General features: G+C 34.3%; 1 protein-coding gene across 1 annotated transcript; it reads left to right on the plus strand.

Annotated features, from left to right (window-relative positions):
- The first annotated feature begins 2372 nt into the window (after nt 1-2372).
- LOC128548264 (uncharacterized) lies at nt 2373-5816 on the plus strand. Its single transcript, XM_053522748.1, has one exon. The coding sequence runs from the start codon at nt 2564-2566 to the stop codon at nt 4793-4795; it is 2232 nt and encodes a 743-aa protein (XP_053378723.1). The 5' UTR covers nt 2373-2563; the 3' UTR covers nt 4796-5816.
- The last annotated feature ends 11255 nt before the right edge of the window (nt 5817-17071 follow it).

A 17071-nucleotide genomic window follows, 5' to 3' on the forward strand; every position in this document is an offset into this window, starting at 1 on the left:
AACATAAAATATATTATCAATTGCTTGTTATTTCCGTGTTGTTGTTTTTTATTTGGGTGGGGGTTTGGTGTAATTGTTAGTCTTGCTTTCAATATCTGGGTAACAGCTTATTTATTATGAAATCTGTTCTTTTTTTTACCTTACTTTATAGATTTTACAGTATATGTTCATGTGCAACATGAACTGTAATTGATGGTTTCCTAACCATGTTATTATACATATTGTCTGTTTGGGCTAAAACGCAAGCTATGCCTCCAGTTAACTGTCCGGATGGCTAGATACTTCAGTGACTTAGGCTCAGAAAACAGACTATGGGTTGTTAGTTTATATAAGAGCAACGTGATAAAAACTTCTATTCGGACAGTAAATGATTTTATGATGGAAATAGTCTAGGTGGTAAAAATCCTGCACTGCTTCGAAGTAAATAGGGCACGAGTCGACACACATAAAAAACGTGACGAATGTATTGCAATAATATCAAAGAAGTTACCAAATGCTTCTACAATAATTAAATGAAATGAAGTTTTACCAGCATGTTCCTTAAATTGTGTTAACCTGAAAACGCAAAAAAAAACAGTGATAATTAAGCTTAGTTAACACTTGCTTCCGTTTCGTGTTGCACGGACTGCGAAGCGCGTGCCGCAGAACGTAGACAGAAGTCCACTCTTTCTCCACTGTTGTGCAACCTCTACACAGAAAATAAAATTTTACAAACGGATCCGCCGGATATTCGACAGAGCAGTTTAGTCGTGATTGCTCACAAGGGAGCCACCATTTTACTTACGATATCGTACATATTTATGAGACACCCGACCCTCTCGTAAATTTACGTGGATTTTATGTAGAAGGTTACTATATCGCAGCTACGCTAATTTTCATAAGATATCTGTCAAATTTATGAGAACGAGAGAAAGATACGAGAATAATTGTTGTAAGTAACTTGATAAGACGGGTCCAATGTGCCTATATTCAAAACACTTTTCACTTTTCACATAATTTAGGCGTACACGTTCCTTATGTTCTAAGAGATTTTCTACACATACAAGTACATATACATGTTTGAAGTCAAACTTCTCTATTAAAACATCCCCGATCGCCATATTTTGTTTCATATTAAGTACTGGTCGGACATCGCTTAAAGTAAGGACTTGTCTTATGTTTGAACCTAGTTCAAAGTGATTTCATGAAATAGCTTTCTGAAAGTTTACTCCTAAGTTATATCGTAAGTTCAAACTTGTCACAAAAACATTCGTGAAACGCCATCTTATGTGCGTACTCTGTTGTTAAGACTTAGTAACGAAAAAAAAGCAAAAACAAAATAACAATGATGTAATAGATATAAGAAGTTATATGCTAAATTTACATTTCTACAACATTAACAAAACTTTTATTGGTATAAAGTATGACACGCCAACATTGAAATAATTACAGATTACGAAAACCGTAGTTAAGACACAGAACAGGAAATGAATTTGCAGACTGCATCAGTATTCTGGTACTAACATAAGGTACCGAATAACTAATGTGTATGAGGAACGCATCTGATTTCAATAAAGTAATTGTAAATTTACAAATGGACTGGGTCTCGATATATTTCATACACAGCGAAAGTGCCACTCCATGTGATTACATACTGATATATTTGGAAAAACATCACAGAATATATATGTAATTCTCTTAGATGTTTGTTCTATTAAGATTACTGGTAAAACATTGCCTGAACTTTAAACATTTATTTCAGTGTTTCAGTGCACATAGTTTCTCTAGCCGTAATAAAACTCTGCTGTAACGTGTCATGTTTTGGGTAGGTCTTAAATGTTGGCTTCCATTTGCAATTGAATTGCCTGTTCTATTGATGTATGTAATAGAAGTTGTCAAATTAAGTATTTGACACACGTAAGGCAAGCGGGAATTAAATGGGTAAACCAAACATATATTTATTTGTATTTTATATCCTAAACAGTTTGAGAAGTCCTTAAAATGTGCCCAAAGTAAGAATCGGAACTGGTATTGGCTGAATTCGTAAATGTCTATCAATATATGCACCATGAAGTTGTTCTCTACAAATATTCTAAAATGTGATCTACATTACTTTATGAAATTTGATATATCATGCTAATCTTAAAATATATTTAAACAGCTGTATCACTTAAGGAATGATCCTCTTAACACTTTTACTCATTTTATCTCAGTGAAGAAACTATTGAACCAGACATTTACAATGTATCTTCATCTTATCTAAGCTGACCTAATCTAAATGTACGTGGATATTAGAGGAAATGTCGTACTGCTTGACAACGTAGAGTTGATTTCCTGATTACCTGATTTCCATCACTGAAGTATTCACAGTTTGTGACTCATTATTTACTTTACACATACTTTAGCATTTACGCAGTTTATTGTTCAGACGAAATTGGACTAAATTTTTTGACTGTTAGATAATTTACCGGTGCATTACTTTAAATTTGTGAACAGCGCAACTTTAAATGTGTAAGATCAATTGCAAAGTAATAAAAAACAGACAGGGTCAATAAAACTTCAAAACTTTGTTTAAAAAGGCAATATGGTCGGCACTATGCAAATACGTTCATTTTATTTATTAGTATTTGGATTTATATACAGTGACTCGTTTAATACAGACACAGTATTGAAAAACTGCAGGAGAATAGGCTCAGAACTAATTTGTAATGTAATTCCAAGCAATGTTCCAAACGAGGTGAAGTCAGTTCACCTTATTAATTTTAATGTCTCTGGTAGAATCATAGAAAAGGGAACGTTTTCATCGGATAACTGGGGACAGGTGAAAGAATTAAAAATTTCTGCAGAAAGAAGGTGGACTGAAAACCATGATACTGTGGAAAAATTCGATTCCTTATGCTTTGATGGATTAAAGAACCTTGAAAAATTGCACATAAGTATATCAACTTATATTGAGTTTACATCACATACGCTAATAGGACTCCCTAATTTAAAACTTCTGGATTTGTCAGGTTGTCGCCGATTTTCTATCGATAACCTAATAACTGCTTTGAACGACCCGGACGCTGTACCTAACTTACAGAGTCTTAATCTATCACTCTTAGATAGCTTTCGTAATGAAAACAAACTCGGTGACAAATTTTTCAAACTTATTTCAAAGAAAAAGTTAAAAGAACTTGATATTAGCTCGATGCAAATTTTATTCCTGAATATATCAGCATTTGGAGAAAACTGTGGGACGTTGGAGTATCTCAACATATCAAAAATGATGCTTAATGATTTTGCACATGACCATAAAATCCGATATTGCCCTAATCTGAAATTTATAGATGCAAGTTATATAATATTACCATCAGCGGTCATACCAGAACGTGGACCTCAGAGAAATATTTTTTCCAACAGATTCATTCCATTTAACCTTAATTGGACACCGGAAAGGGGATTTTCTAATGTGGAATATATCAATTTGTCCGGATTAACACCAAAACATACCAGATACATAATTGACAACGTTACGGTCTATATTTTTGGACTAAGTGAATACAATCTTAAAACACTCGTGTTAAGAGAGAACAATTTCGAGAGGCTGAATATTGAAGTTATCTCTCGAAATTCAAAATTACAATCAGTTGATTTGTCTAGATGCAACATCCGCTTCCTTCATCCAAGGTTACTGTCCAGTTTTCCTTTACTGACACGTATTGACATATCACATAATCGCTTGAATGAAATGATGACCGAGGATATCCGTGTTTTTGGTAATATGTTCCGCAATTTAACAATGTTAAGTTACGTTAATTTGGCCAGCAATCATCTTACTAACTTGCCACGGGACATTTTTAAATGTAATTCCAATTTAGAGGTAATTGATTTATCGAGCAATTTGCTAACTCAAGTGTCATTTGACGTAGAAATCATTAACAAAATTAAAATGATAAATTTGGCAAAGAATATGATAAGAATTTTAAATGATGCTTCCATGGCGAGACTTAATATATTGCTATATACATCAACGAAAAATGTGCTAATGATGAATGAAAATCCAATCAGTTGTTCAAGTTGTGATTGCCTATCCTCTTTAACTTGGCTCATTCATTCAGAATCAGCTATCAAAGATTTCTCTGTGATGAAATGTCTAGATGAGGACGCAAACAAGGTTGACATTACACAAAATGTTATAAACAATGTTCAAATAATTTGCAACAGGCCAAAGGTTATAATATTTTCATGTGTTGCTGTTGCAATTGCAATTGCAATAGCGTTTAGTTTGACAATGGTAATACGATCCCGTCGGCGGCGTCGGAAACATGATCTTGAAATGGAAGACCGTGTTGCACTCATAAGACAAGGTGCTGAAGCGCATCAGTTCGTAGTATTTCTATCATATAGCAGTAAAGATGACGATTTTGTTTATAAGTACGTTTACGACCCTCTAAACGAACACCTTCGAAACATGATTGGAGAAAACAGAGATCTCGTTTGTGAAGGGGACCGGGATTTTCAACTCGGGCGACCAATACACGATCAAATTTCACTTCTTTTGAAAAAGTCTTCTGTCGTTGTAATACTACTAACAGACAATTACAGTCTTAGTGTTCACTGTCGTAATGAGTTTGACCAAGCATTTATGCTAGAGAAGCCCATAGTGTTGATGATTAAAGATGAAGTAGATGCTGACCTAATGTCACCTCTAATACGGGATTTGTACGAAAAAAGAACCAGAGTTTTGTGGAAGTGGGAAAATGGGCGATATATTTTAAAAACCTCTTGGGAAAACGTGTGTACATCTATAGTTGAGCTTGTGGACAGTAAGTAAGGCGTGCAATATTGTATGAATAACAAGACAAAATAACAAACACAAACAGCTTTTAAATGTTTGGAAATAGATAAACGTCGTACTTCATTGTTTTATCAACATATGTGTCTGAAACACAGCTATGAATAAGAATAGTGTTTTCACATCGCGTTTATTGTATTTCAGTAAATAATGAATAAAAATGTAATTGAATAATAAAGTTAAATTGTCACAATTTGTCCAAAGACTTTGTAAAGTAGGGAACTATTTCAAACTAGAGAATTTCACACATGAATTGATAATATGCTGTATATTCCATTATAGTATATAATAAAAAAAATAGAGCGGCGGAAAATAGAAAATGTATAACGCGGATATTCTAATACATAATAAAAAAATTTATTTGATATCAGTTGTGTTACCAAAATCCATGTTATGTCAGAATACGCATACTTCTGTATATAATATTTTTCTTGTATATGGATTAGACGAAATTGTGTATTTTCAAGATCAAAAAGTGTTTTACTGACGTTTTAAGTTTTGAAAAATGAGCGAATATGTAACTACAAAATATGCAGATGATTTGTGGTAATGGGGCTAATATAAACCAAAGATAATGTGGCAAAACTAATAAACTTTTTCATTGTTAAACTCTTTTATGGTTGTAATTTGAAAAACAACATTTTCGCCTGAAATTTTCCGAAAAATTTCACAGAAGTACATGGCTTGAAACGTTTTAGTTTTTCTTGCTGACGAACCCGGATATATATCACCGTAAAAAGATTTCGAAACATATTTATATAAATTATTATTTATAATACTAAACTATGGATGTCCAAATATATATATAATGCAAATATTTTATGTGCATTTCGTCCGCCCTAAGTCTTATGCTTTACTTTATTATTATTTTATATTGATGATTCATTGTTTACTGGAAAGTTTGACCTAGTTTTGAGACATCATGTATATCATTAAAGTTTGTATAATATATAAAAAGGAAAAGGTGATGAGTTTGTTTATTATAGTGTCCCCCTACTGAAAGAATCAGCCAAATTGCCATATGAGACACCTACACACATTGAACAGCATTACCTCCCGATTCATACTTTTTAATGCCAGGCACTATGGTGGTAGGCAGTCGGTAACCATTATTTAACTAGCTGGCTGCTCACCAACCAGTCTCTCTTCAGTAACAAGACCCGCCGCTGACAGGGCTCGAACCTTCGACCTCCCGATTGCGGGACAGGTGTGCCTTATCCATTAGGCCGCCGCAGCTTGGTGTTCTATTACAAATACTGAAACACAGGGTGTTACAATTATTTGAAACTCTGGATTATTCTCATTTCTTCCAGAATCTTCCCTTTTTTTTTGTAATACATGAAAGTTCTTGAACCTTCCATGTTGCTTTAAATAAGAAGCTGTGTAAGATCTTATTGGAAGACATTCCTAAATTTCTTTATAGCAAAATATTTACCAATTTGGACATTTGATGGATAAACATTAACAGTGGATATAAAAATATCTTTTAAGAAAGGATTTATATTGTTTGGATTATACTAACATTTAATTCAGTTTGAATTTTACGAATAATTTAAGAATTATTACAGAATGGATCTTTTTACTAAGAGAGAAACTCGACTATTCTTGCATACATTGTAGTTATCATAATTGTAATTTACGGCTAGTTAACATTTTCAAGTTATCTCAAGTTAAATTTTGTTATTGTTAACAGTTGCTGGTGTGTTTTTCTGTAACTTTCTTATTTTCAGTTACAGGCAGTTGTTACCCTTAGACGTAACCCTATTGCTACGAATGTTTTACAAGAGCGGACGAAGTGGTCCAGTGGTAACAAAGCGAGACCGCAAATTTAGGGATCGTGAGTTCGAGCCCCCGCTACTCAATCTAAATACTAACACTGGGATAAGAGACCCGTATATGAGAATGTACGATACATGCGGGGAATAAGTTAATATTGTCACGAAATCTTGGAACACAGATCAGTTAACTAATCACCGTATAAAACTGAAATGATCTTGATTGACAACATTAAATACAATAAGATTTTTTCAATAGTTTATGCTCCTTGGAGTAGATTTGCGTGATTTTGATTTTTCGGAATTTGTTGTTCATGAAATCATTCAATGGAGTTGTAAAAGGCGATGGTTGCCTTTTTGGGTCTTTTGTTCATTGTCTGAGGAATCGTAGTTCTTTTCCACTTAATTTTCCTTCGAATTTCCTCCATTTCTTTACACCTGGACACGCCACATTTTACAGCAACAGCAGCTATTTTCTATCTTCTTTTCTTTGCAGATGTGACATTGTCTGTAGAGGTACCTGTTCTTTGTAACATCTCTTCAGCATGACTGTTTTTCACTTTAACTGCAGATTTTCTCAAGTTTAATTTATAAGACAAGGTTAAGATATTCTGACCTGCCTTTATTGCGCCTTTTTCTTTTATATATTATTAGAACTTTCAAGCACATCTCTTTCCTAAACTGATTTCCCAATACTGTCAGGAACAACTTGTTTGGTAAATATTGCGAATATTCTCCTTTTGACTTTCTCCAATGAAAGGCTCTTCTACTTGACCTGTGTCCTTATTTACTTCTGGCCCACAACTTGACATTAAACGTTCGTATAATTCCCTTGTTTCCATTATTTCTTACCTTACATGTATAGATATGTTTTCTTCGTACTTGTTCCAGCTGACATTTATTAAAAGTGCTGAAGAAATTTCAGTTTCTGGAAAAATGGAAAATATTATCGTCAATATTGGTAAAAGATCTGTGTGTTCTTTGTCTCCTGCAAGCATCAAACAATGATTCTAGCTCAGGGGTGGTTGATACTATGTATCACTGGCCTTATCTTACACCTTTATACATTCTAGTAATTCCACATCTAACCTTGATTCCTAAAAACATGCTTGTATATTAGTGTGTATGTGTGTTTTTGTCTGTTGTATGTGGATGTCTGCGCTGCTGAAGTTTACGTTGTAGGGTTACTGCGTTTAATGTATGTGGCTTTTCCTTTTGAATATTCATACTTGATCCACTTTTCCCCAACATTCGATCCTTTTATCTACCCCTTCCCCCTCTTTTTGCTGTATTTTGCATGTTAACATGTACTTGGTGGATTTTTGGAGCAACCCGTCTACAATATTTTTTTCCGTTACAGAATCTTTTTGTTGTGGGCCTACTTTGCAATGCATGGCTCTATGGCTGTGTTTTGGGTGCTCTGTTCTTCAACGAAATCTACCCTTGCCTTTTATCTGACTAGATGCACCTGCTTTATACAAATTTTTGTTTTCTTTTTACTGTATTTATGTGTTAGCGAGATCTTGTATGCGACATGTTAGACAAAGTCCTCTGATATTTTCCTCAATCAGTTAGGAACAGGTCTGCCCTTTTTCAATAAATACTTTCAATATATAGTTTGAGATGTTAAAGCAGACATGTAAATTGTCTTTTCTTTATTCTGAATTCTCAAAAATGTTAGACAGCTCATTCTAATCTTCATTGCTAAGAATGACCTTAGCTGTAGATTTCAAATTGATTCTTTGCAGAAACAGGCACTGACAGTATCTGTTTAAGTCTTCAATGAAGGAAGACATTCACTCTGGCAGAAAACTGAGAACATTTTCCATGGTCAATCTCTTTCAGTATCTGATTAGTATCATTTTACAATGTGTTCTTAGCATTTTCACACAATTACTGAGACTCAAATCAAAATCAAAATCACTTAGAAGAGTTACTGGTTCACTTTTAAACACTGTTATCATAATCATCAGGTTGATCTTCATGTAAACCAATTAGTTTTTCATGTTCTGAGCCTAGTAATTCGTCTTCAATAAACAGGAAATGAAGTGTATCGATTAACGTTTGCTCTGAACTGAAATCAGAATTGATGAACGCATGTGGTGAGAGCATTTGTTTTATTTCAACTTAAAATAACAATATCAGTTAAAAAAAACAACTAACGTATGTTCTCTTCCTCTCCCCCTCAACAATGGGAGTGATCTACAGACCACAGACAACCATTCTATGAAATCTGATAGTAATAAGCCGAAATAATCTATTGATCGGAAGCTGTTTTCAGGCACTCGGTCAATGTGAAAACTTACCCCGAAAATAATGCGGGTAATCTTCTGATCGGCATATTCTAATCACATGCCTTATAACTGGTCTGGCCTGGCCCGATGAAACTTACATCCTTAGGACGACGGGCACATTTTTATACAATCTCACCAGGAATACGTATGTTTTTGACAACATAGAAAGTGACGTCAGACGAATTTCAGCTTTTTCCGGAAGTAAAGAAAATGAAAGTAAACAAGCTAAACTTGAAAACGAAAGTCGAATTTTCATTGGTCGATAGTCAGTGGCCACCCCGTCTAAATGTATGCGCGTGGACAAATCCCACAGGGGTCCGTAAACGGAGCAAGTGTAGATGGAGATTTTTGGAACTTATTAAAATCGTTCGAAAGGTCCGTTTTGATGTTGTCTAAAAGTGTCAGTATATGCCTCGGATGTTAGATATTTCTGTAGAGCTGCAGACCAAGACATTTCAGAAATAGTTTCAAAATGAATTTCGTTAATAAATGTTGATTCTATGGAAGCGTGAAAGGACCATCATGCGCTAATACGTTTTATTACGTTACAGGCGCGGAAAAGATATCGACCGGACCAGGTATATCGGACCAGTGTAAATCTGATGAAAGTTAAAAAAAACGGAATCTGATTTCAGTGACTGTAAATTAACAAAATGATCTAGATTACTTTTATTAACAAACATACTTAAAATAGTGTTTCTGTGCTTTGACTGACCCCCATCCCCCTCCCAAGTGCCACTACAACTTTTTATCACTAGATATTGAATTCCAATTTCTTATCCAGGTCCATTTCAGTCATGAATTATAAATAAGTTATATCATATGTCATATTATTAATTTTTCTCGTTATACAAGTTGCACTGGAAAAAGACATACCGCATCAAATATTCTGTATATTCTATATACAAACCAAGGACGGCCTTTTTAGGCGTAAAAATTGTTTGTTTCCGGTATCCCGGTGTACCCTGAATTTTTGGCCCGACGCTATATGTTTTTTGGCCTTGGATACATTTTTTCAACTTTTTAACAAAAAATGTTAAAACTGCACATTTTATGCTTTAAACATGGTCAGTGATATTAGAAATCAACTTACCCTATTTTGTATTTTCTTTGACACAAAAATAACTTACAAAAAGTCCCACTTAATAAAAACAATCAAAAAAAAAATAAAAAATACCGACCTACCTACCCTATACATCAGCATACTACTTGCATGTATAAGATCCTTAACTCTGCCAGCCATAATGCAGTGCATATGACCTATACATTTATCTCCCTTTTTAAACCATATTCAGCTTTGTAGTCATTAAATACCGTACTGAGTGATATTTAATCTTCTTAAATTTTTAGTCATCTAAAAATACAGTATTGTTTAAGTCTTGTTTCTGTAATGTTTGCCAGTTAACATTCTAGCTAGTGGAAATTAAGTTTATTGATTTCAACTAAATCCAAATATAATTCTGTATGTATGGCAAGAGGTTCATTTACTACTTGAAGGCCAAAATAAACCTTTATTGCATATGTTGCAGAGTTAAAGCAGCAATTATTTGGAAAAAAATGTTTAGTCCAAAGGCAGTGTCTTATTACTTTCTATGACAGAAAACTAGTAGAAGAGTGAAAATGTATATATCTCTGACACCTTCATTTGCAACAAGACTAGCACTGGTATTGTATTAAATGCGACAGCAGTCAATACAATGTATTATTTTCAAAAAACGCACCTTTCATGTGTATTTTTGTGACTTTTTGGTAGTAAAATGAATTAATATATATTTTTTGCATAATTTAATATAATTGAAATTTTGAAATGTTCATATTGATCATGTTGATAGATCAATCTAACTGTACCCTTAATTCAAGAAATATACTTTCAGTAATCTGTAATCAGATCTGTCTTACAGATGTAATAACATTTACTTAATATATATTCATATATTGTGAACCGTACTTTAGTTCTCATTTATGAAAAGACATGAAACAACCTGATGGTACGGCGGCGATAACGAACTACGATAATATTTTGTATATTTTACATTCCGTTCATTTAATTTAAAATAGAAAGAACTTTATGTATAAAAAGGGTTAAATGCATAACTACAGTTTTATACTACTTTTCTGATTTTTTTTTATCTATATAAGACAAATCCATTGATATTTTACTTCATTCTAAACGCCTCGTTAGCCTAGTGGTAGAGCGTCCGCTTCGAGTGCGGGAGGTCCTGGGTTCGATCCCTGGCCGCGTCATACCATATACATAAAAAAGGATACTACTAACTTCTCCGCTTGGCGCTCAGCATTAAAATGATAGTGCTAGAACTAGTCAGTCCGATGTCAGTATAATTTGGTTTAAACATATTTTATTAGCGAGATAGTTTACAAAATACATATACAATCAACAGAATTCACAAAAACGCTTAGGATAGGATCGAAAGCCTAAGGCTTATATAGATCTTTTCCTGTATGAAACAGTTACACATTCAGGGTAGTATATGAGATTACTAATAGTCAATTTTCCATAAATGTCATGAAGTAATAACAATTATTATAACTGTAAAAAAAAGTGTAAATAATAAGTGTGAGACCTGAAGACTTGACGAGAATGGGCAGATGGTTAATTTCAAGTATTATTCAAAACGTTTAGAAGACTCAATGAACCTATAGACTAATTTAAATATTGTAGTGTTTGTATCATCTGTTAGGTAGGAATTGCCATAGAGTAATAAATCAGTAGTTATATCAATATCCGAAGAAACTGAATTTACACCATCCAGTAGAATATTTCTTTCATCAATGTAAAACGGACAAGAGAGAAAGTAATGAAAATTCGATTCCTCACTTCCGCATTGGCATTGCGGTGAATCCACAATATTCCTGGCAAATAGATGCGCATTCAATGCGCTACATTCGGTACGCAAGCGGGTATGGAGAATTTGAAGTTTTCTTGGACCGAGAAAGAAGTAAGAGGGGACTTGTAGTGGCTTATTTATATTACTTAGAAGGTTCTTGAATATATTCAAGGACGGGGCATTTCTTAATTCATCAGGTAATGAGTTCCAGGCTCTAATTGTAGACGGAAAGAAGGAGTTGTAAAACAAAGACGTTTTACTTGCTATGGTGGGGATACAGTCTGGATTACGTAAGTTATATCTGGGTTCACTAATTCTCAGTATAAATTCAGTATAATTTGACTGGATGGTGTAACATGCAAGTACCTATGGTGTGATATTATAGTTAGGCAGCACTATAAAGTTGGACATTGTGCTAACTGCTATAAGTAGACCCCGTCGTCACAAGTTATATGACTGAAACATTGCTGAAAAAGGACGCACAATCATTCTTAAGAACCTAAACGCTGGCAAAGGAACTTCTTAAATATTCAAAATTTATTTCGATTTGTTATGAATGTTTCGTCGAAAACGATTTTGATACGGTATTTGAAGTGATTGTTTTACACAGAATATTAAAAGAAATTCAATTTTGACTTTGTGAATTAGTTAAATTTCTAAAATATCCCTTTTTCATCATATGGTTTTGCTTCACTGTTACAATTATAAAAATACATGTATATCCAACCACTATCACAGGAAACCTCCAGAATGATGTTATATTTATATATAAAGCCGTAATTTATGAAAAACCACGGATCAGATACATATTGATCAGTCATCACGTACAATGCATGTCGCCGCACATTTGAACTTTTACACGAGATATAACATTCTAATGAATATACTGCTGTCTTCATTCGTGAAGAAAAAATGTATAGAATAAGAACATGTTTACAAAAGAAGCGTAAGAAAATTGAAAGGTATTATGGTGTACCTAAGCGAGATCACTTTCAACTGACTATTTAATGCAGTGTCTAAACTACTTAATTCCCTCTTCTTTGACCATGTAGTTTTCCTGTGTGATCTAAATTGTTATCTATAGTTTAACTTGTACTTTACAAGTTTAAAAATTGTATTTGATGTTTCATTTACGCACAGATTATGGAAATATGAAAGGGAAGAATTCATTGGCGGAACACCTTCACTAACGTACAGTATTGAATCCAAGTCTAGTAAATTTCCTGAAAATGTCATTCCTTCTATTGATTGTCATCAATGCAAACAGTTTGCAGCCAGCATCCCTATTTTGTGATTTGTTTTTGCCACATACCAGCTGACGGGCTTCACATGCAATGCTTTTCCTGCGTTTTGCCAGATTTTCCTGGACGATTATACCGTTACTGAGAACCTTTCTGCTGGCATATGAGGGACCTGAAAAAGTTCTGTCATATGGTTCGAATTTCTTAAGTACTACGTTTTATCACAATTATTTTGATTACAATCCTTCAATGTATTCCCCCTTTTACCGAAACATATTTTTGTAACCTTTTTACCTTATCGCGAAAAGCAGATAAATAGTCTTCTTTAGGTATCTGTTTGAGACACTGATAAATGGCGCTGCCAAAAGAACATCTGGACTTATATTTCTTTCCAGGAAGCATTTTCTTAAGCCTTGGAGATACAAAAAGTAACAGAGACTCAGGTCAGGTGAATAAGGCGGATGGTTTACAACTTCTACCTTTTCAGAACCCAAAATCGAGTTAACAACCTCGCATATGAGAGGAAACGTTGTGGTGTATAAGATGGACTCCTGACCATCATTTGCTTGGAAGTTTCTTATTGTAAAAGTTTTCACTTTCTTTAGTACAGAGTTCTTGAAGAATCGACCAGTTGGACAAGGCACTTGAACGACTGGCCCACTAGTATTGAAAAAAAAATTGCGTACAACATACTTTTCGAACTTATAGTGCAATACAGTCTCTGTGGCTCAAATATGTGCACCTTGGTTTAGTAACCTGTTAGCAAGTTAGAAATATCCCGACTATCACACTTTTATATGTTTTTAAAAGTTCCCGGGCACATTTAAGGTCTTATTTCTTTAGGTTTTCAGTGAGCAAATTAGGTACCCACCTAGCGCAAACCTGTCTTAGGTCCAAACGCGTTTTCAGAATTGTTGCACACTGCCTTCAGATATGCCAGTACAACTGGCTATATCTTTCACAGACAATCGCGCATCTTGTTCAACTGTAGCTTTCGCAGCAGCGATGTTTGCCTTAGTAATAGAGGTTTTAGACCTACCAGAATAGCTATTATCTTCGCAGATAATTTCAGCTTTAACAGCTGTAATCCACCTAAACACTGTCTAAGTTCCATATATACCACACACTTCATCAACTGTCTGCTTTGAGACTATATCATTCTAAATTTGATATAGCTACGAATTTTAGTTTTTCCGACCATCTTACAGTGTGGCAAGCAAATTGGTCAGTGAGCTGTAAAACCATTTAATTTCGTGGGCATGAAATTTCATGGTTTTGGTCAAAACGGCAACTTCGTGGGGATATGAATTCGTGGACTTCAACTTTTGAACATCAAATTAATGGAAATTTTACTTGTTCGTTGGGATTAAGTTTCATGGATTGGCTCAACCACGAAATCCAAGAAAATTAGTCCCCAACGTATATTAATGATTTCACAGTATATGAATTTGAAATAACTCAGACATTTGGAAAGTAATTTGCACCAAATAAATGGTTATCCTTAGCTATTGAACACATCATTGCATTGAATCCTAGGATAAAACTAAAGAAGTCAATTAGTGACAGAACTTTTTGCAGGACAGTAGCATGTCTCAACCCCAGACCTCCCGCACTCAAAGTGAGACTTTTTGATCTGTGGAAAAAATTGAGCGAATTGTTTGAGGCATGTATTGAACATTTCTACTACACGTTTTGTTTCGAGGAAAGGCTCATGTATCTGTCCTCGGCGCTTTTAATATCATTCGGTTAGTCAGGTAAAATAAAAATGTTATAAGCATAAACGTTACCTGAATCGAGCGATTACTCCGTGTGTACGATACTGAAATGTCTCCTGGGTGTGCCTTCCTTTTAAAATAGAAAAAGTGGAAACTCCAAAGGTCGTCCAACACGACAAAAACGAAATTGTTGCAGGCTTGGTTTGATTGAGCCTGGACGGTAGTGGACATGCATGCTACCGTCCACGCCCTCTAGCCCCGGGTTGAGCAGAACTCAACATTTACACATGCTACGAGTACAAAAAATAAGAGACATCCGCAGATGTGTTCATACGGCGGTGCACATGAAAACCTTCAATGATACACTTGCTTGTAATTCCATGAGAAGCGGCGTATGGTCCCCAAATAAAATAATGGATTTGCCCTAAACGAGAAAACAATGAGCAGAACTTTCTTGATTCATAAAACTTCCTTTTACGAAAACTAAGAAATGAGGTATATCGTTGTGTATTTCATATTTACGGGCGAGATTTCTCCGCACTGCGGTAAGTAAACAATGCTATCATGCATTTGTTTCATAGTATTTTACTATTATTTCCCGAACACAATTGTTGAAATTTCAGTCTACAAAGTTCGTTGCAGTAAGCTAACACCTCCTAGCAAGGTAAAAGATAGCTCTTGAATATCTGACCGATGTAGCGGCGAATCAGATTGCGGCTTCGTCGGCTTAACGGGTTCCAAACTGTTCAGGCGAATCCACCAATTAAATAGTCAGACCTGACGGCGATTCAGTGCAATCAAATCGCTTTTCTTCTTCACAATGAGAAATATTACAAATTTGACCAGTATATATTTACATACAAAAGCTATTCTAAACATAGCGTTCGACTAAATAGAAAATGAACACGACACAAGCAGTATATAAAATACAACAATGTAGTTAATTATAAAAAGTATGCCTGTGTACTTGTTATGGATGGAGTAAGGGGTTGAGACTTGACAATACTAAAAAAGCAAGTAATGAGAGTGGGGCTCGGGGATGTCCGCACGAATGGATAAAATTATGAAATAATTGACACGATTTTTAGGTGTAATAATTGGTGGAGCGTAGCTACTAAATAAGATCAAATAGAAAAAAAATAAAGAGAAAAGAGAGTAGAAAATATATAAAGGGCTTACAAAACTTAATGGTGGAGCTTGGGGCGGTATGAGTGATCTTAAGGTGGTTCGCGGGGTTCCTACGAAAATTTAGAAGTATGAGATATAAGACTGATATTAGGTCTGTATGTACTAACATCACCTGTCTTTCATTTGAAGAAAAAAGAAAATCGTTCCGAGTCCACATTTCCTTTGAAGAGCGCCACCTAGCGGCATATGTATTTTTCAAGGGAAAACGCCGTTTTTCTGTAATAATCGCATTGAAATTAATGTTATTACATTTTTTCAAACTCAGGAATATAGCTAAATTCAATGTTATTGTTTACATGTTGATTTTGTAAATTATTTCATTTAGAAAATGCTTAAATAAAGAGATATCCGTAGTAGGGGTGGGGAAAAATGGCGAAAATATTCAATGTGTTTCATGGTCGTTTAGCCGAAATAAAATAAAACGGAACGGTCGAAGTTCTTGATTTTCAAATATATTCATGTTTAATCATTTAATCATAAGAAAATAAAATAAAAACAGGGGGTCTTCACGGCAGATTTTTTGTAAATTTACTTTTTATTTGTTTTGGTAATGTAAATATTGTGACGTTGATACGTCATTTATGGTGTTAACGTCACACAAACGTTTTGTTCATTATGTCCTTTAAAGATACATTTTTGTATATACAGGTTGATTAAAGTACATAAAAATGATGTATTTTTACAAAATAGATTCACATTATGTACAGTGTTAAGTAATTTACAATCTAAGTATATCATCTAGAAATATATTTCAATGTCAGTTCAACAATTTCCTTATAGACGCTAATTATTTTGTTTATACATCAACATGTATTATTATGTAAAATGTCATTTAAAAATGATGACCACGGACACCCTTGCCGTTTCTGTAAGGGTATTAAAATTTTAGCCTGTCTCAAATTCTATTAGACTAGCTGTCTGCAAGATCAGAGTCTACATTCACATGGATTTCTGAATACTGGCGTCGTAATTAGCATTGCGTGTAACCAATACGCATCTGCTAAATTGTTTTATCCATTTTTGAAACAGTTTTAGAGCTAACTTAATGCATGACGACTTCACTTTAATCAATTCATGGCCCATTTTTAAGCCGTGGATCTCAAACGCAATGATCACAGTAATTCATTAAGGAATATATCCAGTCGGTGGCTGCTTGTAGACTTCACTATAATCATTCTAATTATGATACATTTGTG

This window comes from Mercenaria mercenaria, chromosome 14 (assembly GCF_021730395.1).
Source record: "Mercenaria mercenaria strain notata chromosome 14, MADL_Memer_1, whole genome shotgun sequence".
In the NCBI taxonomy this organism is placed as follows: domain Eukaryota; kingdom Metazoa; phylum Mollusca; class Bivalvia; order Venerida; family Veneridae; genus Mercenaria; species Mercenaria mercenaria.

Bases quoted from the DNA above. Each gene is read 5' to 3' on its own strand.
- LOC128548264 (XM_053522748.1), top strand. From the start codon at position 2,564: ATGGTCGGCACTATGCAAATACGTTCATTTTATTTATTAGTATTTGGA.